Raw genomic sequence first — 16,657 nt, forward strand, 5'->3', positions numbered from 1 at the left:
TTGGAAGAAGATGGCCAATTTCACAGTAAAATTATAATCCTCGAAATTTGTGGCGAAGTCATCGAAAATTGAGTTCACCGAATCGCTGCAAACGCACCCGTGGTAAACATTGAGCGCCATGAAATTCCAATTTTTGATATTTTGACCTAACTTTAAATAAATAATAAAAATTTACAAGATATCTAAAATGGTTTGCAACAAATCTTGTCAAGCCCTTATTGAAAAAATAAACTTAAAGTTTCTATAACAGCTTTGTTCATTTAGTTCTGGTACAAGTGAGAAAGGCTGCTCTGGCATAACTTTTGGTTAGAAACAAATGCTTAAGATTGATCGGGTACTTAGCTATTAAAAAGGTCTTTGCCCGTGGGATCGGGTTTGAAAACTAGATCCTGCTGGGTTTTCTTAGAAGGCTCAGTCTGAGGCTATTCATTCTAAGTTCTTTGATGAAGACTTGTACTTTTTTGATTTCTCAGACTATACGATTTTAATTCATTACATTATTTGCTTCAAAGAAGAATCTTGCATAAAACCGATAAAGTAAAGTTTGCTCGTATAGATCCCGGAGGCAAAAAAAAATGTAAATAAATAAAAATATAATACGAGTAAGAGTATGAGTATGAGTGGTCAGAGCTTCCAAAATTTAAAGCTATTCTTCATTCTTCTCTTTAAGCTTAGCTTTTTAAGTTGTCAACCCATTCACTCTGAGGTTATTGTACTGCACTTGGAAACAGTTATTGCACATGATTTCGTTTGCTGAATAGCAATTTATCATTGCTCATAATTGGTATTCCTTTTGTTTAAACCTTAAACAAAATTAAAGGTTTAATGCTTATTGTAAGATGTCAAGGTCTTTATTTCGAACAAAATTAAAATTATCATTCAATGCTTTTTTGTTTTTTACTTGGAGTTTATGGTGAGTGACGATAACGAATATAAAAATTGAGAATATGACCTTAGACAACAATGTAGCTTTTTTTTTTTTTTTTTTTTTTTTGAAAAAGAGGCATAAAGACTAGAAAATAAAAGCTTTTATTGAAGTTAAAGAAGAAAAAAGATAAAGAAATAAACATTCGTTGGATTTGTGGCGTGATTTGGAAACATGTTTATAAGTTTAAATTAATATTAGGTTACAGTTAGAATTATTATGATTGTATAGTGTTGAAATTGCATTAAATGAAATCTTATGATTTTAATATACCGTTCATACGGTTTAATATTGTTTTCTATAATCAAATAATTATTATCAACACATTTCGATTCGGTTAAAATATTAAAATTACTTATACTACGTTTTCACCTACGCTAAATCCGAGATTTAGCTAAGTAGATTTAGCATAAATCTCGAGTTTTATTCTAATTCTCGGATTGAAAGTATTTGAAAATCTTTGATTTAGGGTAGCTGAACCCAAATCTGAGATTAAGCGAAGTAGATTTAAAATAAATCTCGAGATTTATTCTAAATCTACTTAGCTAAATCTCGGATTTAGCGTAGGTGGAAACATAGTATTACCATTTATTTTGTTGTCGGTTAGGTTTAATATCATAATGGTCGAACATCCAACAAAAAGGAATTTTAAACTGTTAAACTATCTATCAAAGGAGAGTTCAACAAAAAAAAAAGAAAGTTGTTTGCTAAGATTTAAAGGGTTTTAGACAAAGACAAGCTTCTATTTCAAGAAAATGCTTGAAACTTCTATACAACGATGAATTGATATGTCCAACTCATTGCGGTGCCGTTGATCAGAACTTCATGTTCGATTGATCTGGTTAAACAAAAAATCCTGATAAACGAATTCTTATGAAATACACACAAAAGAATCAGAAAAAGGACAAGGAATCGATTCTAAAACCAACTACTGTTTATGATGTGTAGTTCCCTCGTGTCCGTTGTGTGGCATATGTATTTCTGCATAATTTTACTTTACTTACTTTATTTCTGCATAATGTTAGGACCAGATATAGCGTGAATCAACATCTCTGCATCTAATAGTTCCTTTGTCATAATGCAATAGTATATGACTAAGACAAACATTTTTCAACTCCCAAAGGCTTTTTAATTAAAAAATAATTCATTTAATTATATATTTTGTTTTATTATAAAGAGGACGTTTCACTGTCGTTAAAGAAAAATATTTTTTTTAATAGTTCCTTTGTCATAATGCAATAGTATATGACTAAGACAAACATTTTTCAACTCCCAAAGGCTTTTTAATTAAAAAATAATTCATTTAATTATATATTTTGTTTTATTATAAAGAGGACGTTTCACTGTCGTTAAAGAAAAATATTTTTGCGTGACCAGATAGAAGACGTAAAACATTCTTTATCTTTTAGAATGTTGAATGTTGATGAACCATTTATGTAGATAACTTTTTTAATTCCAAATGGTTACTATTATTGTGTGTTGCTTGCATTGCATTTTAATAAAACGTTTATCATTTGAGTTTCTTTTTCATTTATCAGTTCTTTTGTGAGCATTTAATAAAATTTTTAATGCATTCATTTTATGTTTTTTTTTATATGTATTGTGTATGGGTAACAGGAACATTGTTAGTATTTCAACACCAAAAATGGCTTCAAAAATGTTTAAACATTTTATTTTTTTGTTTATGACGGCTTAAATGACAAGAACCTGCCAATATTTTTTTGAACAAAAGAGTATAAGTTTTTAAACACTAAAAGGCTAAACTATACATTAAACATGAGCTTTAATCAAACTTTCTTTCTCAAAAAATGTCTCAAAAATACGAGTACGAGTAAGCACTCGGCCATCCTATTTTAATGCTGAAAAATATCCAACACTAAATACTAGAAATAAAGTTAAACACTAAAACATACATCAGATTTTGGGTAAGATCTTCTTCTATCTCTAAAATGTAGAGTGCCATCTCTAAAATTAGATGATTCTGCTAAATGCTATGATGCATATTTTTAGTATCTTTTGACATGACATTTTTAAAAAACGTGTTCATTTTACGCTTTTAATACTTTTTAAGTGGCTAAAGCGGTTTTTTCCGCTTTGTCCGCATTTTGTCAAGGGTGTAGCGTAATTTTTCTATTGCATCAACTGCAACTACGACAAAGAGAAAAAAAAACCGAATCAGCGGAAAAAACCGCTTTAAAACCCGTTATTGAAGAAAAATTTGCGGAACCCAATAAAAATAAATTGCACGACTGGGGTCGCACGTACTTGCTCTTATGCTTAAAGTAACTATAATGTTAAAGCTTTTTATTCAAGAAATTTAAAATTCGATATTTTGAAGAAATTTCATAAGTAGTATAAAAAAATTAAATCTGTTTTTATAATTAATAAAACTCCGTTTTAAAATATCTTAAAAAAAAAAAACAAATATGCCATTTTATTTCTCGTATAAAAAGGTATTTTTAGAAAAAAAAATTTTGAAAATTGTAGGAGCCGTTTTTTAAAAAAATAATTTTTTATATATAAAATTTTTTTAACATTTTTCAAAAAAAAAGTTGGTATGCCATTTTGAAGAAATAATTAATTTACACATAAAAACTAAATTTCAAAATTTTTCATTGATCCGTTTTCAAAAAATTGATTTTTCAAAAAAAAATTTTGAAATATTTTTTAAAAAACCAAAAATGCGTTTTTTGAAAATTTTCTAAAATTTTAATATTATCTTTACTTACACACTTTTGTATAAAAATTTTCATTTAAATCGGGTTAATTTTGTACGAGATATTCAGAAACGAAAAAAACCGTTCTATGATAGGTACCGTTAATAACGGTACAAAAAATATTTTTTTTATTTAAAAAGTTGGCCCTTATGTGTAGTATTACACACAAAAATTTTAATCAAAATCGTTAGAGCCGTTTTTGAAAAAAATTAACTTTTCTATTTCCGTTATATGGCAGGTACCGTTAGTTTTGGTCATAAAAAAAAATTTCAATTTCCCCTCTAGGGAATCACCAAAAACTGCTAACTACCAAGTTTGAAGAAAATCACTTCACTCGTTTAGGCTGCAGCTCCAGATAGAGACAGACGGACAGACAGACAGACAGACAGACAGAATTGCCGGACCCATTTTTGTGGCATTCTCCATCATCGTAATGTCATGTAAAATTGTTATCTCGAGTTCGATTTTTTTTACGAATCCTAAACTTGCCCTATAGTACCTATATCGCAAGTAAAAATATTGTAAAAGTGCGGAAATAAACTCGATGTTTTTTTTTTTTTGAGGTGATGTGGTTTTTTTTTAAACTTCTTTGGATTTTAATTAAGTATTTTTACGGACTTACCGCGATAATAACAACTTTTTTCATAACGCTGAAAAAAACACGGATGTCGGAAAAAACGCAAATCAACATTAATCCTGCGATACTGCGAAAAACTCTATTTCTTCCAATTATTATTCTAAGAAGTTATTTAAAATCAGTTGCATGGACCTCATTCTTTGTTTTTACCCTAAATCAAAAAAGTTTGAAAAATGTAAAAAATCCCCAAATCAAGGAAAAAACCCTAACCTCCAAAAATCTTGCGAAAATGTCAAAAAACTGCAACCTAACTTGCGAAAAAAACGAGAAAGCGCGAAAAATATACGAACGCGCAAAAAAAAAATTGCGGAAAATATTCGACAAAGCTGAAAAATCCGCAGATCAAAGAAAAAACCAAAACTTTAAAAGTTCCTGCAAAAATGTAAAAAAAAAAACAACAAAATACCAATAATTTGCCACACAATTAAAAAAAAAACGCCACATCACTTGCGGAAAAATTCGCAAAAGTGCGACAAAACCGTGTGTCTGCGAAAAAACTGCGATACGTTGGAAAAAACGTCAACTTGATTGGGCCCAATGTGCAATTGCTTTTGGCAACTTCTAGACCAAAGTATGTTTACGCTTATACTTTCTTTAAGCCTGTAATTAAGCGTTTATTAATTCTTTCAATATCAAATTCTCAAGAAGATTGAAAGTTATAAAATCGAATTGATGAGAACAAAAATATTCATTTCTTTTCCGCAACAACCTTTTCTCAATATGTCCAAATAAAAGATGTTATCGTTCCATAAAAAAAAAACAACTTGAGTTCCGAAAGTGGCGTGATGTTGTTTGTTATGAAAAAGTGAGCAAAAAAAATCGAACGATTGGGTAAAACCAAAAGTAAATAATTAAACATTTTGGATTTAAGCTTTCGCGTTTCGCCATATTACATTCACGCCATGCCGACATAAAATTTGACTTTTTATTTTTATTTTAATCAATTTATTGCAGAATTTTAATTTAGAGAAGAAAAGCTTTTTGTCTATGTTGTGCTAAAAACATTGTGACCGGTTTTCCTTGATCAATGCTCGTCAGGGTAAATCGTTGGTGGTGTGTCAGTATACAACCATACATACCTACTTATTGCTTAGCTATGCCCAGACTTGAAATAAAGTGTTTTCGTTTCCGTAAACACGATTGGCTACAACTTGTGGGCTTGTCTCTTCTTAAATTATTTCTGTGTGCTGTGCATAAACTTGTACATATTTTTTTTTTTGATTTTTATTGAAATGAGAATGAATATTTCATAGAGAAAAAAAAATTAAATTTTAAATTTAATATATAACTCGAGACATGCACGCACTTCCGCATTTAAATCTCTTGTTGTTGTTGTTGTTTGTCAAATTTCAGGGTCGGAGATAGAAAATTTTACTTATCTAAAAGCTTTTTATCAAAAACAATAACAACAAAAACAAGGCAATTGAGTTGTTTGTTGTTTTTATTTATTAAGGAATGCAAAAATGCTCTACGATGCAGACTATTTGTATCGGTAGTCTCAGTCTCAGGGTATAATGTTTATTTGTAACGCATTATGCTTGTTTGTGGTTTTGGAGGCTTGTCTTGATACCTACTTGCTATTTACTATAATTCTGACGGAGAATCAATGCCTTATTAAGCTGTCACAATCTGTTGATTTCTACATAGTACCGGTTTTTTTTGTTGTTAATAAATTAATACCTACCTCCTCGTGATGTTGATGTTATTCAATCGGCTTGTATACAATCTATAAGCCAAGCCAACTAAACTGGTCGAGCCTCTTGTTTTTTTTTCCAGGGGTAGTTGACTCAATTGTATCTACTTGAGGCGTGTTCTATATTATTTTGTTTACGAAATAGATTTAGAAAAAAATACGTCTGTTTATTTTATAGAGCTACGCGTGTGAACTGTAATAATGAAAAAAAAAACATGATAATAATATTATTCCTTATTTGGCACTCTAATAGATAGCATAGAGAAAGTGTTTTGATACCATTTTAGAATTTCTATGTCGGATAGAAGCATATTATTTATAATTACACTATACGCAGTTGAGAAAATCTATAACTTTCATAAAAATAAAAGCGAATATAAATCATTTCGCAGAAAAATCAATAAAGCGAATTTGAAAATTTGTTTCTTAGTAAGTTTTCCATTTTTACATCAATCTCATATTTAAAAAAAAAAAATAATATTTTAATTAATCGACTTTTACTAATGTTTCCTTACAATTCTTGCAGAAAATTGAACGGCCATATACACTTTTTTCGTTTATCTAACCGTTTAAAAGATATTCGAGGTCCAAAGTTTTGGAAAATTATTATTAAAATTCGTTTTTTTTTTTAAATTTTATAACAAATTGAACAGAAATTATAATAATCAAAGGGGTATTATGATAATTAAATATTTAATATTTATATGATAATTCTTATAGGAAACATATTGTTCTACAAAAAAGGTCTACTGTACTTTTTTTAATTAATCTAACCATTGGAAAGATATTCGAGGTAAAAGAGGTTATTATTATCAAATTAGTAAGATGTATTCTTGTAGGGGCTTAATTGTTACATAAAAATCATTGGTGTTAAATCGTTTTGAAGATATTTGTTTACAAACCCTAATGCCCACTGGTTTCAATAGTTTTTTTTATGACCAGTGTGCATTGGGATTTGGATAGTCGATTTTTTTTTTCTTGACCCACCCTAATGTATATTTTCAGAACAAAATTGACGAATAAAATAAAATCAATTATTATTATATTTTGGGGTTTTTTTGTTAATCTATTAGGCACAAATAAAAATTCGAATTTTGAAAAATAGGATCGAAATGGGCAATTGTTTTAATAGAACAGGAAACTAAATTAAAAACAGCCATTTTGTGGGACGAAATACAGAAACGCTGTTTTTTCAGTTCTGAAAGAAGAATATTATAAAAGCTGAGAAGTCTTGGTTTTTGTTAAAATAGATCTTGAACCATACCATTTATTTCAAAGCAATTTTTGTGTGTTGAGTCCCAATCCAAAATCAATTTACCGACACGTCTCGTTTTTGAAATATGTACTTGAAACCTCGTTTTTGACCTGTTTATACAGATCAAAAACGCGGTTTTTGAGTAATTTCGAATTTTATCACCGTTGAATTGTTTTGAGAAACTACTTATTCAATCTCAAAAAGCCATATTTTATCATCTACAACATATTTATTTTTTTATTGCAAAGTTAATTATGACATAACATAACTTGTGTTTTTTACTTGCGATATAGGTACTATATACATAGGGTAAAGTCGGGTGATATGGCACCACGGGTGATATGGCACCCTTTCAATATCTCCCACTTAATGACTTCTTTTCAAATCAAAAAGAGCAAAATAGAATTCAGTCTAACGTAAGCTTTCAGTGGATGCATTCGGATCCGCAGTAACCGTTGCCACTTAAATTTAAAAAATGGACAAACAAAAAAGTGAGTTCAATTTGAGCGAAAAGTTTTTTTGTGTAAAATTGTTGTACGTGTGGTTCCAAAAGTATTTGACGCCGGGGGTTCATTTTAACACATAAAGAACGGTAACGATTGTATTTTTGTGTTTGCTCATTGCAATAACTAAGCAAACGTGATTATTCGTGTATTTTGAAGAAAACAGAAGTGTAGTCAAATGGGGGATATGGCACCCAAAAACCTCGGGATATATGGCACCGGTGCCATTTCCCCCGCATCTACTTTTTAACCTATTTATTTTTCAACTGACAATTGTAATTTCAAAAAACTTCAGCAAACCAGGCCAAGTGGACTTAAACCCAGATCACAGCAGCCGTTGGAGCTGCGGAATGTCAAAAAAAGCAGGACCTAAGCATTTTGCGATTCCCTTCACACTTCACTACATTAAAAAGGCTTCTTAAATGATCAGAACCTAAAAGTTTGCCAAATAGCTTTCAGATTGGATGAAAAGTGCGGAATAAGGCAGTAATCATAATGTCACTTTGGGTCTCATGCTTCGTGTACGTCTTTCAACAACACATGCAACAAGTGTCACAAAAAAATATCAAGAAGATATAGGGTGCCATATCACCCTCCATTTTTTCAGTCATGTTTTTTTTAATGTTTTTTATTTTTGCAAAAAATAACAAGAAATTATCTTCGAATTACACTTATGTACCTATTTTGTGTTTAAGAAATAGATTTAATATAAATCTGCTTTTGTTTGAAATAGATATCTTCTTTATTTCTCAAGTAATAACGAAAAACGAAAATGGGTGCCATATCCCCCGACTTTACCCTATCAAGTTATGCATTCGTACAAAAAAAAAAAGTTGAGATAACATTTTTCCATGACATTACGATGGTAGACAATGCCAAAAAAGTGGGTCCCGGAAGTCCGTCTGTCTGTCTGTCTGTCTGTCTGTCTGTCTGTCTGTCAGTCTGTCTGTCTGTCTGTATAAGGAGCTACAGCCTAAACGGATGGACCGATTAATGTCAAACTTGGTATGTAGTGTTATTTGGCGACTCTCCAGAGGGGTTTTTGGAATTAATTTTTTTGGACCAAAAATAACGGTACTTGTCATATAACGATTTTAGTAAAATTGAAATATCTCAAAAACGGCTCCAACGATTTTGTTTAAAAAATGCAAGTGTTAGTTTTAAGCTAAGGTCTATCTTTCAATGAAAAAACCATTATTAACGGTACCTGCCATAGAACCGTTTTTTTTAAATCCGATTATCTTCGAAAGTGCTTGTTCGATTTCAACGAAACTTTTTGTGAAGAAGCATTTATATAATTTAAATACAAACCAAAAATAAAATTTAGAAAAAAATGATTTTTGGATTTTAAAAAAAAATTTGAAAATTTTTTTTTGAAAAATCAAATTTTGGAAAACGGGACAATGAATTTTTTTGAAATTTAGTTTTTAGATGTTGATTAGTGATTTCTACAAAATGGCATACCAATTTTATTTTAAAACCTTTTTTCCAAAAAATTATTTATAAAAAATTAGTTTAAAAAAAAACGGCTCTAACGATTTTGAAAATTTTTTTTCTAAAAATGCATGTTAACATAAAAATCAAAACTGCATACTTGTTTTGGAGGGCAATTTAATTTCAGATTTTATTTAATTTTTTTTAAAAAACGAATTTTTTTTTTCAAATTTCTATATAAAAAGTCTTAAAAATTTAAGCAACTTTAACTCTAAGAGCAAGTTCGTGCGACCCAGTCGTGCATTTTATTTATATTCCATTCTGGATTAAATAAAGCAACACATTACGGAAAATATATATTATTTTGGATCAAAAATACATATAATTGCGTATAGCTTAAAAAATTAAAAGAGATAGAATGAACCTGTAAACCGTTTTGAATTCAGCAGACTAAAAACATATCAAAGTTGTTGCTCCCGGCTATTTTTTGTTTTTGCATTTCTGCAAAACTTCATTTTGTGAGGTTTTCATTTTTTTTAAGGATGGTCATTAGAGTGTTTCACGCTTGTATGGGAAAAGTAAAATTTTCAAATGAACGTTGGGTCACCCCCTAGTTTGGATCCACATACTATTGGTATCATACTGTTGAATTTTCAGCCTCCTATCTTATATAGAATATAAGATATTGATCGAAAAATTTTATTTTTTTGGAAAAATGTAAAAAAAAAAATTTTTTAAGTTAAAAATTGCTTGAAAGTTGTGATTATTGTACTTATTCTGAAAAAAAAAAAAAAAAATCGAAATAATAATTTCTGGGGCCACTTCCAAGTAAAATTGATCAACAGGTAGTACACAGACTTTTTTTTTACATTTTGCTTATTATTTTAAATTATGGCTCACTTTTTTTTCGAAAAAAAGAAAATATTTTATATGTTTTATAAAGACAAGTTAAACTTAAATAAAATATTTTTTTTTCAAAATCCTGAAATAAAAAAATTGGCAAAAAAAAAATTGTTTATACCTACCCCAGAACTTCATTTTTTGAAAATTTTGTGTTTGGTTTACATAGTATTAAAACTTATATACAAAAAAAATCGTTGAAATTGAAATGTCGTTTGGGAGTTTGAAAGTCAGAACTAAAAAAGAAACCGTTCATTGGCATGATTTTCAATAAAAAACTTTCATCAACAATACATTTGTACCTCTTGTCTAAAAACCAACAATTAATAAAATCGTTGGAACTGTTTTGAAAAATTTATATTTTTCTAATTGGTATTATGACAATCTCTAAAAAAAAATTAAAAAATTGCAAGATAAATAATATACCACCCAAAATATGTACAACAATTCACTTGTACCACTTTACTTGTGATTTTTAACACTTCATCTGTGAAGTTCTTCTCTAGTAGCACTTCACTTTTTAATACTTGATATTTCAATTGGTTTGTGTGCTGGCTAATAAATTTCATAATCGCCTACGTTTTTCATGATGGTTTGTGTAACTGCTAATAAATTGCATAACCAATAACCATAATATAATGAACTTTGATCTTTTAACCGGCATTCACATGTTTCTTATTTTTTCAACAATCACGGAAATTGCATCCAGGCGCGAATGTTAATACAAATTAATAATAAATGTATTGCGTAGCCGTATATATGTATTAATTTTTTATTGTCTTAAATGTATATCGATTAATGATTACGATTTGAATACATGTATAACCAACTGTTTAGTTTTTATAATAAACACCATTTTTTTTTCAAAATATTTACTTGCATACACTACACATGTCCCCTTGAAAATAAACTCACACAACCATTGTGTCACAAAATTTGCTAAAACAATCAAAAAAATTAATATAAACAACCAAGTATAGTATAGATACTTATCGAAGTTACGTGTTCTTCTTATCATAATGTTTTGAAAAAAAGAAATTAGAAAAAAAAGGAAAACATTTTATCACTCAAGTGGAGCAATAAACAATTTTCAATCAAAAAAAAAAATTCTTCACTCACAAAAGTGACAGAATATTAAATTTTGTTTTGGAATACAAACGAGTAAATTGTTAATAGTTTTTAAAAGGAAAAAAAAAATAAAAAGAAAAAAGCCAAAAACTAAATTCATCATAGAACTAAATTCCCCGTGGATTCTCAAGTGAGTATAAACAGTTAAATAAATGTACATGTACATAACCTAGAAAAAAAAAAAAAATACAATCACTTGATACATAAGTCTGTGGCATCAAATTAACGGTTTGACTGTCTCAAAAGCATTCAAATACATATATAAAAAAAAAAAAAAACTGACTACCACCGGAATGTGGGATGCGATGCAATATGAAATGAAGAGGTGTCGATTGAAATCTTAAAAACTTTTTGTCTTCCAATTGCCGTCCAACGTTCAATTTTTCCATTTTTGTACATCTTAAACGAGATGAATGCATCGACATCGACTTGTAAAATGCAGTAGCTTTAAAATTTTAAGACAAAGCGTCTTGTGACACATCTCCCTGCTCGTATATGCATGCATTCCACATAGAATACATTCGTTTGTCCCATTCACCGTCAGTCGTGGACGTCGATCGTCGTAGTAGTCGTCATTATTATTAAATATTCAAATTCCATTTTTAGAATACCTACCTACTACGAAAAAAAAAAAAAAATGAGGACGCCAGCTGTTTTGAAAAGCTCAGCGTCACCGAGAAGGAGAAGCTGAACTGATATAAACGACAAATTGACATTCAATTCCAGCGCCGAACTGTGAATGTGAGCGTGTTTACATTTGTATATTTTCTGTATTTGTCGTCGTATTGTATCGGTTACGGGGCAATTGGAGTATCTTATCTTGCTCCAAGATAAGACACCAAGTGGCCTATTCCAGTGGAAACTTATTTTTTCATCGTCTAAGAAAAAAGCAAGAAAGAAAAAGATATTTTCGGTTTAAGTGAAAATTCACGGCAGCTAAAAGGTCATTCCTAACTTTTCTGTTCCTGTAAATAAAAACAAAATTCTTTTTTTTTAACTAAAATTATTTAAAAATTTAAAAAAAGTACTGAAACTAACAAATTAAAATTGTTAAAACAAAAATCTGTCCGGTGGTGGATTTGTTGTAAATTGATGTTATCTAATTAAGTGATTAATTTTTTTTTTTTGGAAAAAGGTGAATAATTTTTTTTCTATTTTTATGCTGTGTGTGTTTTTAATGTTTATTAAGTATTTAAATGATGTGGTCTCAAGTTCTTTTAGTTGTTTATTTAAAAAAATATAAAAAAAAATTGTTTAACAAACAGAAATTGTAAAGGTCAAAATCCGACCAGAGGAGAGTATTAAAATAAATTATAGTCCAATTGATTTAATTTAATGAGAGCGAGACGCTTGCATTGTTCTCAAGACGAGACAGAGAGGGTTTTTTTTTTTTAAATATAGTGGAACGGAAATTGTGAGCCAGCATGCGTGAGGTTGAATTCATTTTGCTGATATATTCAAAAGCGGACAGAGACGTATTAAATAACATACTGCCATATAGTGCACTAGGAATATGATTGTGTAAATATTCTACTTGTTGCATTTAGGGAGAGAAAAATGGTTTTGAATTTGCATTCTCATATTTTTTTTTGCATTTTAGCTTGTTTATATTTTTATAGGGATACCTACTTGATTGAGAAATATTATTCTAGTTCTGAGAGAAATACAATTTTATATTATACAGTAGTAACCGGTTAAATGGGAACTCTTAAGAGTTGCGATAAATTGCATAAGAACAAATCAAATTTAAAATTAAACACAAAAGAAGGATTTTGCAATTAAATTTCAGTAAAATTTCGTGGGGAATAATAATAACCATGGGGAATAATGATAACCATGTGGAATAATAATAATTATGCACTCAGGTTAAGTAGAAAAGACAGCCTCTAAAGCCAGGTGCTCCACTGATTTCGCCGTTTTGTTTGTGAAATGGTTAAGTGTGGTTTTGGCGAAGGCAGACAAAAACTGTATCACTCAACGATTTGGTCAAGTAAGTTTAAAACTACTGTGGTGAGATGCCTGGTCGAGGGATGCTGAATGTTTGTCCTTGCCTAGTACAACAGTCGTCTGCGTAGCGATCTGTTGCACTGACGCCGATGTATTTGGTTATGAATTTCTTATTTAACAAAGAAGAGCCCAAAGCTAAGTTCATCCATCTCAGTGAGTATTGAGCAAGTCACTCGTTCGAAAGGGTACATGTGAATGTCTCTCACTTTTGGCCTTATTGTTTGATTAAAATTGTTTGACCTATTGCTGGAATAGTTCAGTTTATTCAGTGCCCATTCAGCTTCCCAGGACTTAAAGCGAGTTCGTTTAACGCAAAATCCAATGTGGAAGTCTCTTGCTCAAAAGGGTATCTGTGAATATTATTCACTCATGTTCTAATTGTCAATGGTTGATGTGAAGACCTTGGAGAGTTATCATATCATATCGGTAGTGCTGGCAAGTTAAGATGATGAATGTAAACCATCGACAAAGGTAGCAGTCATCTATGTATGTGATAGGTTGGTGGCTTAAGCAAAGTAAGACCCGATATGCAAGTTTTTTCAACCAATCGTGTAACCGTGGCTATTAGTCTCCCCGTCTTTTACTAGATTTTGAAATAAAATAGGTCTTTCGAAATTAAACATTAATGTATTTAAGTTGCTTACATTTTGGAACCCAGAACTGTATATTAGCCGTTCGAACTCTAAAGAAATTGTAGGTCCCCTTTATTTTTGTAAACTAACTACACTAACACACACATACCTGGTTGCTAAAATTCAGAACACAGAAACTGAATTTTTTGTTTTGGGGAGTGATGTTCTACAAATTATTTTGAAAAAGCGTGTAGTTGGAACTAAAGCTGTGAAGGTTCAAAGACATTTGATTTTACTTGAAGTACCTCATTTGCAGCATTTATATCATTCAAAACAAAACAAATGTATATTCATTCACATGAGTAGACATGAATTGACTTATTAAGACCTTTAATTGGAACATAGCCTATTCCAATAGACCAGAAGTCCATAAAACCATCCGCCGTATTCCATAAATCTACCCGGAATCAATTTATAATGGCATTTTTGCCAATAACGTCGTATTCAAAAAGCTGATATGCAACCGACTTATATTTACACCAACCGTCAAAATTAGCGGAACGCTGGAAAAAATTATTTTAATGGTGTTTTTATCAATTTAACTGCATTGTTTTGGATGAGGACTTGTGGTTTTGACCAATTCCAAATAATTTTAATAAAAATTTAACTGCGTAACTTTTTTTTTTGGAAGGAAAGTTATAGGGACCAAAAAGTGAAATTCTGCTTTGAATACTGGTTTTCAATTAATTGTCTTATTTCAATTTTACCTCAAGGTCGTCAAAACTTGAACAGTTTAAGAATTGGTATTCTCTCCAAGTGCTCTTAATAGTGCCGGAAGTGTCAAAAATAGTCAAGTCGTTTTGGAGTAAACTTTTCGATTTGTTTTTTTATCAAAGAAAATGATGTTCGAAATTATAAACCATAATTAGTCCAGCCATTAAAGATATTTTAGAAAGAACAAAAAGACTAGGACATAAGACGGAACAAAACAATTGTCAGGTAATAAATTTATAAAATGTAATTAATCGGTGCTAGTATTATTATAAAAAAAAAAAAATTGTAAAAATTATCAAATTAAATTTAAATACAACCAAAAGTTCTTGAGATGCACATACATGTATACTACTTACTCTATTATCAATAATGTAATTAAACCACACAACACGAATGTAAATTTTGTACACAAGAAAATTATAAAATAACAAAAAAAAAATATTATATTACTATACGAGTTCCAATTTATACACAGATATAATGCCGCTTTTTGCCAAGAAGCCTGCCAAACCAGTGCCTGACACGATACCCCACCTTGATAACAATAACAAATTATCAGCAGTTCCTGCAAATGTACCCCGACCAGATAACAATGCTACAAAACAACAACTTGTTTTTCATTGTCAACTGGCACATGGCAGTCCCACAGGACTGATAACAGGATTCGCCAGTGTCAGAGAACTATACAAAAAGATTGCCGAGTGCTATGACATTCCCGTCGAAGAAATCCTATTTTGCACATTAAATTCCCACAAAGTTGACATGTCCAAGCTACTGGGTGGTCAAATTGGACTCGATGACTTTATATTTGCTCATCGCAAGGGTCGACCGAAGGAAATCGAGATTATTAAATCCGAGGATGCACTTGGTCTAACTATCACAGACAATGGTGCTGGTTATGCATTTATCAAGCGAATCAAAGAAGAGAGTGTCATTGATCGTATTCAGCATATTGCCATTGGTGATCATATAGAAAAGCTGAATGGGGTGGATATGGTGGGGAAACGCCACTATGAAGTGGCCAGATTATTAAAAGAAATCCCTACCGGCGCCACATTCACCATTCGATTGGTGGAACCGATGAAGAGTGGATTCCAAGGTATTGGACCGCGTTCACAACCTAAAGCGACAGGGAAGGGCTATGGTAGCGGCAAGGAGACACTAAGATTCAAAGCGAATGGCAATGTTGAAATCGAAGACAAACCCGACGACTCAACACAATGCGGCATTGAAGCTATAAATAATTTGCTAGAATCATTTATGGGCATCAACGATACAGAATTGGCCACACAAATTTGGGATCTGGGTGCAAATAAGACAAATTCAATGGATTTTGCTGAAGCCATCGATAACTCAGATCTAGAATCGTTTGGGTTTACAGATGATTTTATAATTGAACTATGGGGTGCTATAACAGATGCTAGACGCAGGAAGTCGAAAAATTAATTTTTTTTATCAGTAAAAAGAAAAAAAAAAAAGAGTGAGAGATAGGGGATGTGGTGCGATTAAAACTTTAACAGCAACTATATACATATAGATATTTTATTTACAAAAGAAAAAAAAAAAAACAAAAATGGTTGTATTTGAGTTATATTAAATTATGCAATGTTTCACAAATTTTAAGTACGTTATTAATAATATTATATTATTATCATTATTGCGCATTTTTTTTTGTTTGATATTTTTTTTTGTTTGTATAAAAAAAGAAAAACAAGTATTTTCATTATTGTAAAGAAGAAGACGCGAGGAAAAAATATATCAGTGCATTTATATTATTAAACAAATTTTTTACTTGTTTTAATTTTTTATTATTTGTTTGATTTTATAGGTGGTACTGAAATGAAAATCGAACATTTGAGAATTTTCTTTATAGAGCGTGGTGACCTGTCTTTCTTTGTGAATTGTTATCAAATATTTGAGCATTTCTGATAACAGAAAAAAATTCCTACGGAACCAGTGACCAATTCAATATAAAAAACGGCTTAAGATTTGATATTAAACTTATTAGGTAATTTTAAAGTAACTAGTACAATGAACAAAATAATCAACGTGAAATCCATTGGTGCCATGAAATAATTCCAAGCGAATTTCAAAAGCCCAATTTCAAAATTC

General features: G+C 30.4%; 2 protein-coding genes across 5 annotated transcripts in view; both read left to right on the top strand.

Annotated features, from left to right (window-relative positions):
- LOC129905844 (phosphatidate phosphatase LPIN3) overlaps positions 1-16,657 on the top strand; it is a 65,637-nt gene that overhangs the window by 5,973 nt on the left and 43,007 nt on the right. The window lies entirely within an intron of this gene.
- Positions 11,201-16,351, top strand: LOC129905849 (PDZ domain-containing protein GIPC1). Of its 4 annotated transcripts, none has more exons than XM_055981466.1 (2): positions 11,201-11,322; positions 15,021-16,351. In XM_055981466.1, exon 2 carries the CDS (start codon positions 15,026-15,028, stop codon positions 15,989-15,991), a length of 966 nt encoding a protein of 321 aa, XP_055837441.1. In that variant the 5' UTR covers positions 11,201-11,322; positions 15,021-15,025; the 3' UTR covers positions 15,992-16,351. The 4 variants fall into 4 exon arrangements, with proteins under 4 accessions (XP_055837441.1, XP_055837442.1, XP_055837443.1 ...); XM_055981467.1 differs by lacking the exon at positions 11,201-11,322 and adding an exon at positions 11,925-12,135; XM_055981468.1 differs by lacking the exon at positions 11,201-11,322 and adding an exon at positions 12,225-12,327.

Source organism: Episyrphus balteatus, chromosome 1 (genome assembly GCF_945859705.1).
Source record: "Episyrphus balteatus chromosome 1, idEpiBalt1.1, whole genome shotgun sequence".
NCBI classification, from domain to species: domain Eukaryota; kingdom Metazoa; phylum Arthropoda; class Insecta; order Diptera; family Syrphidae; genus Episyrphus; species Episyrphus balteatus.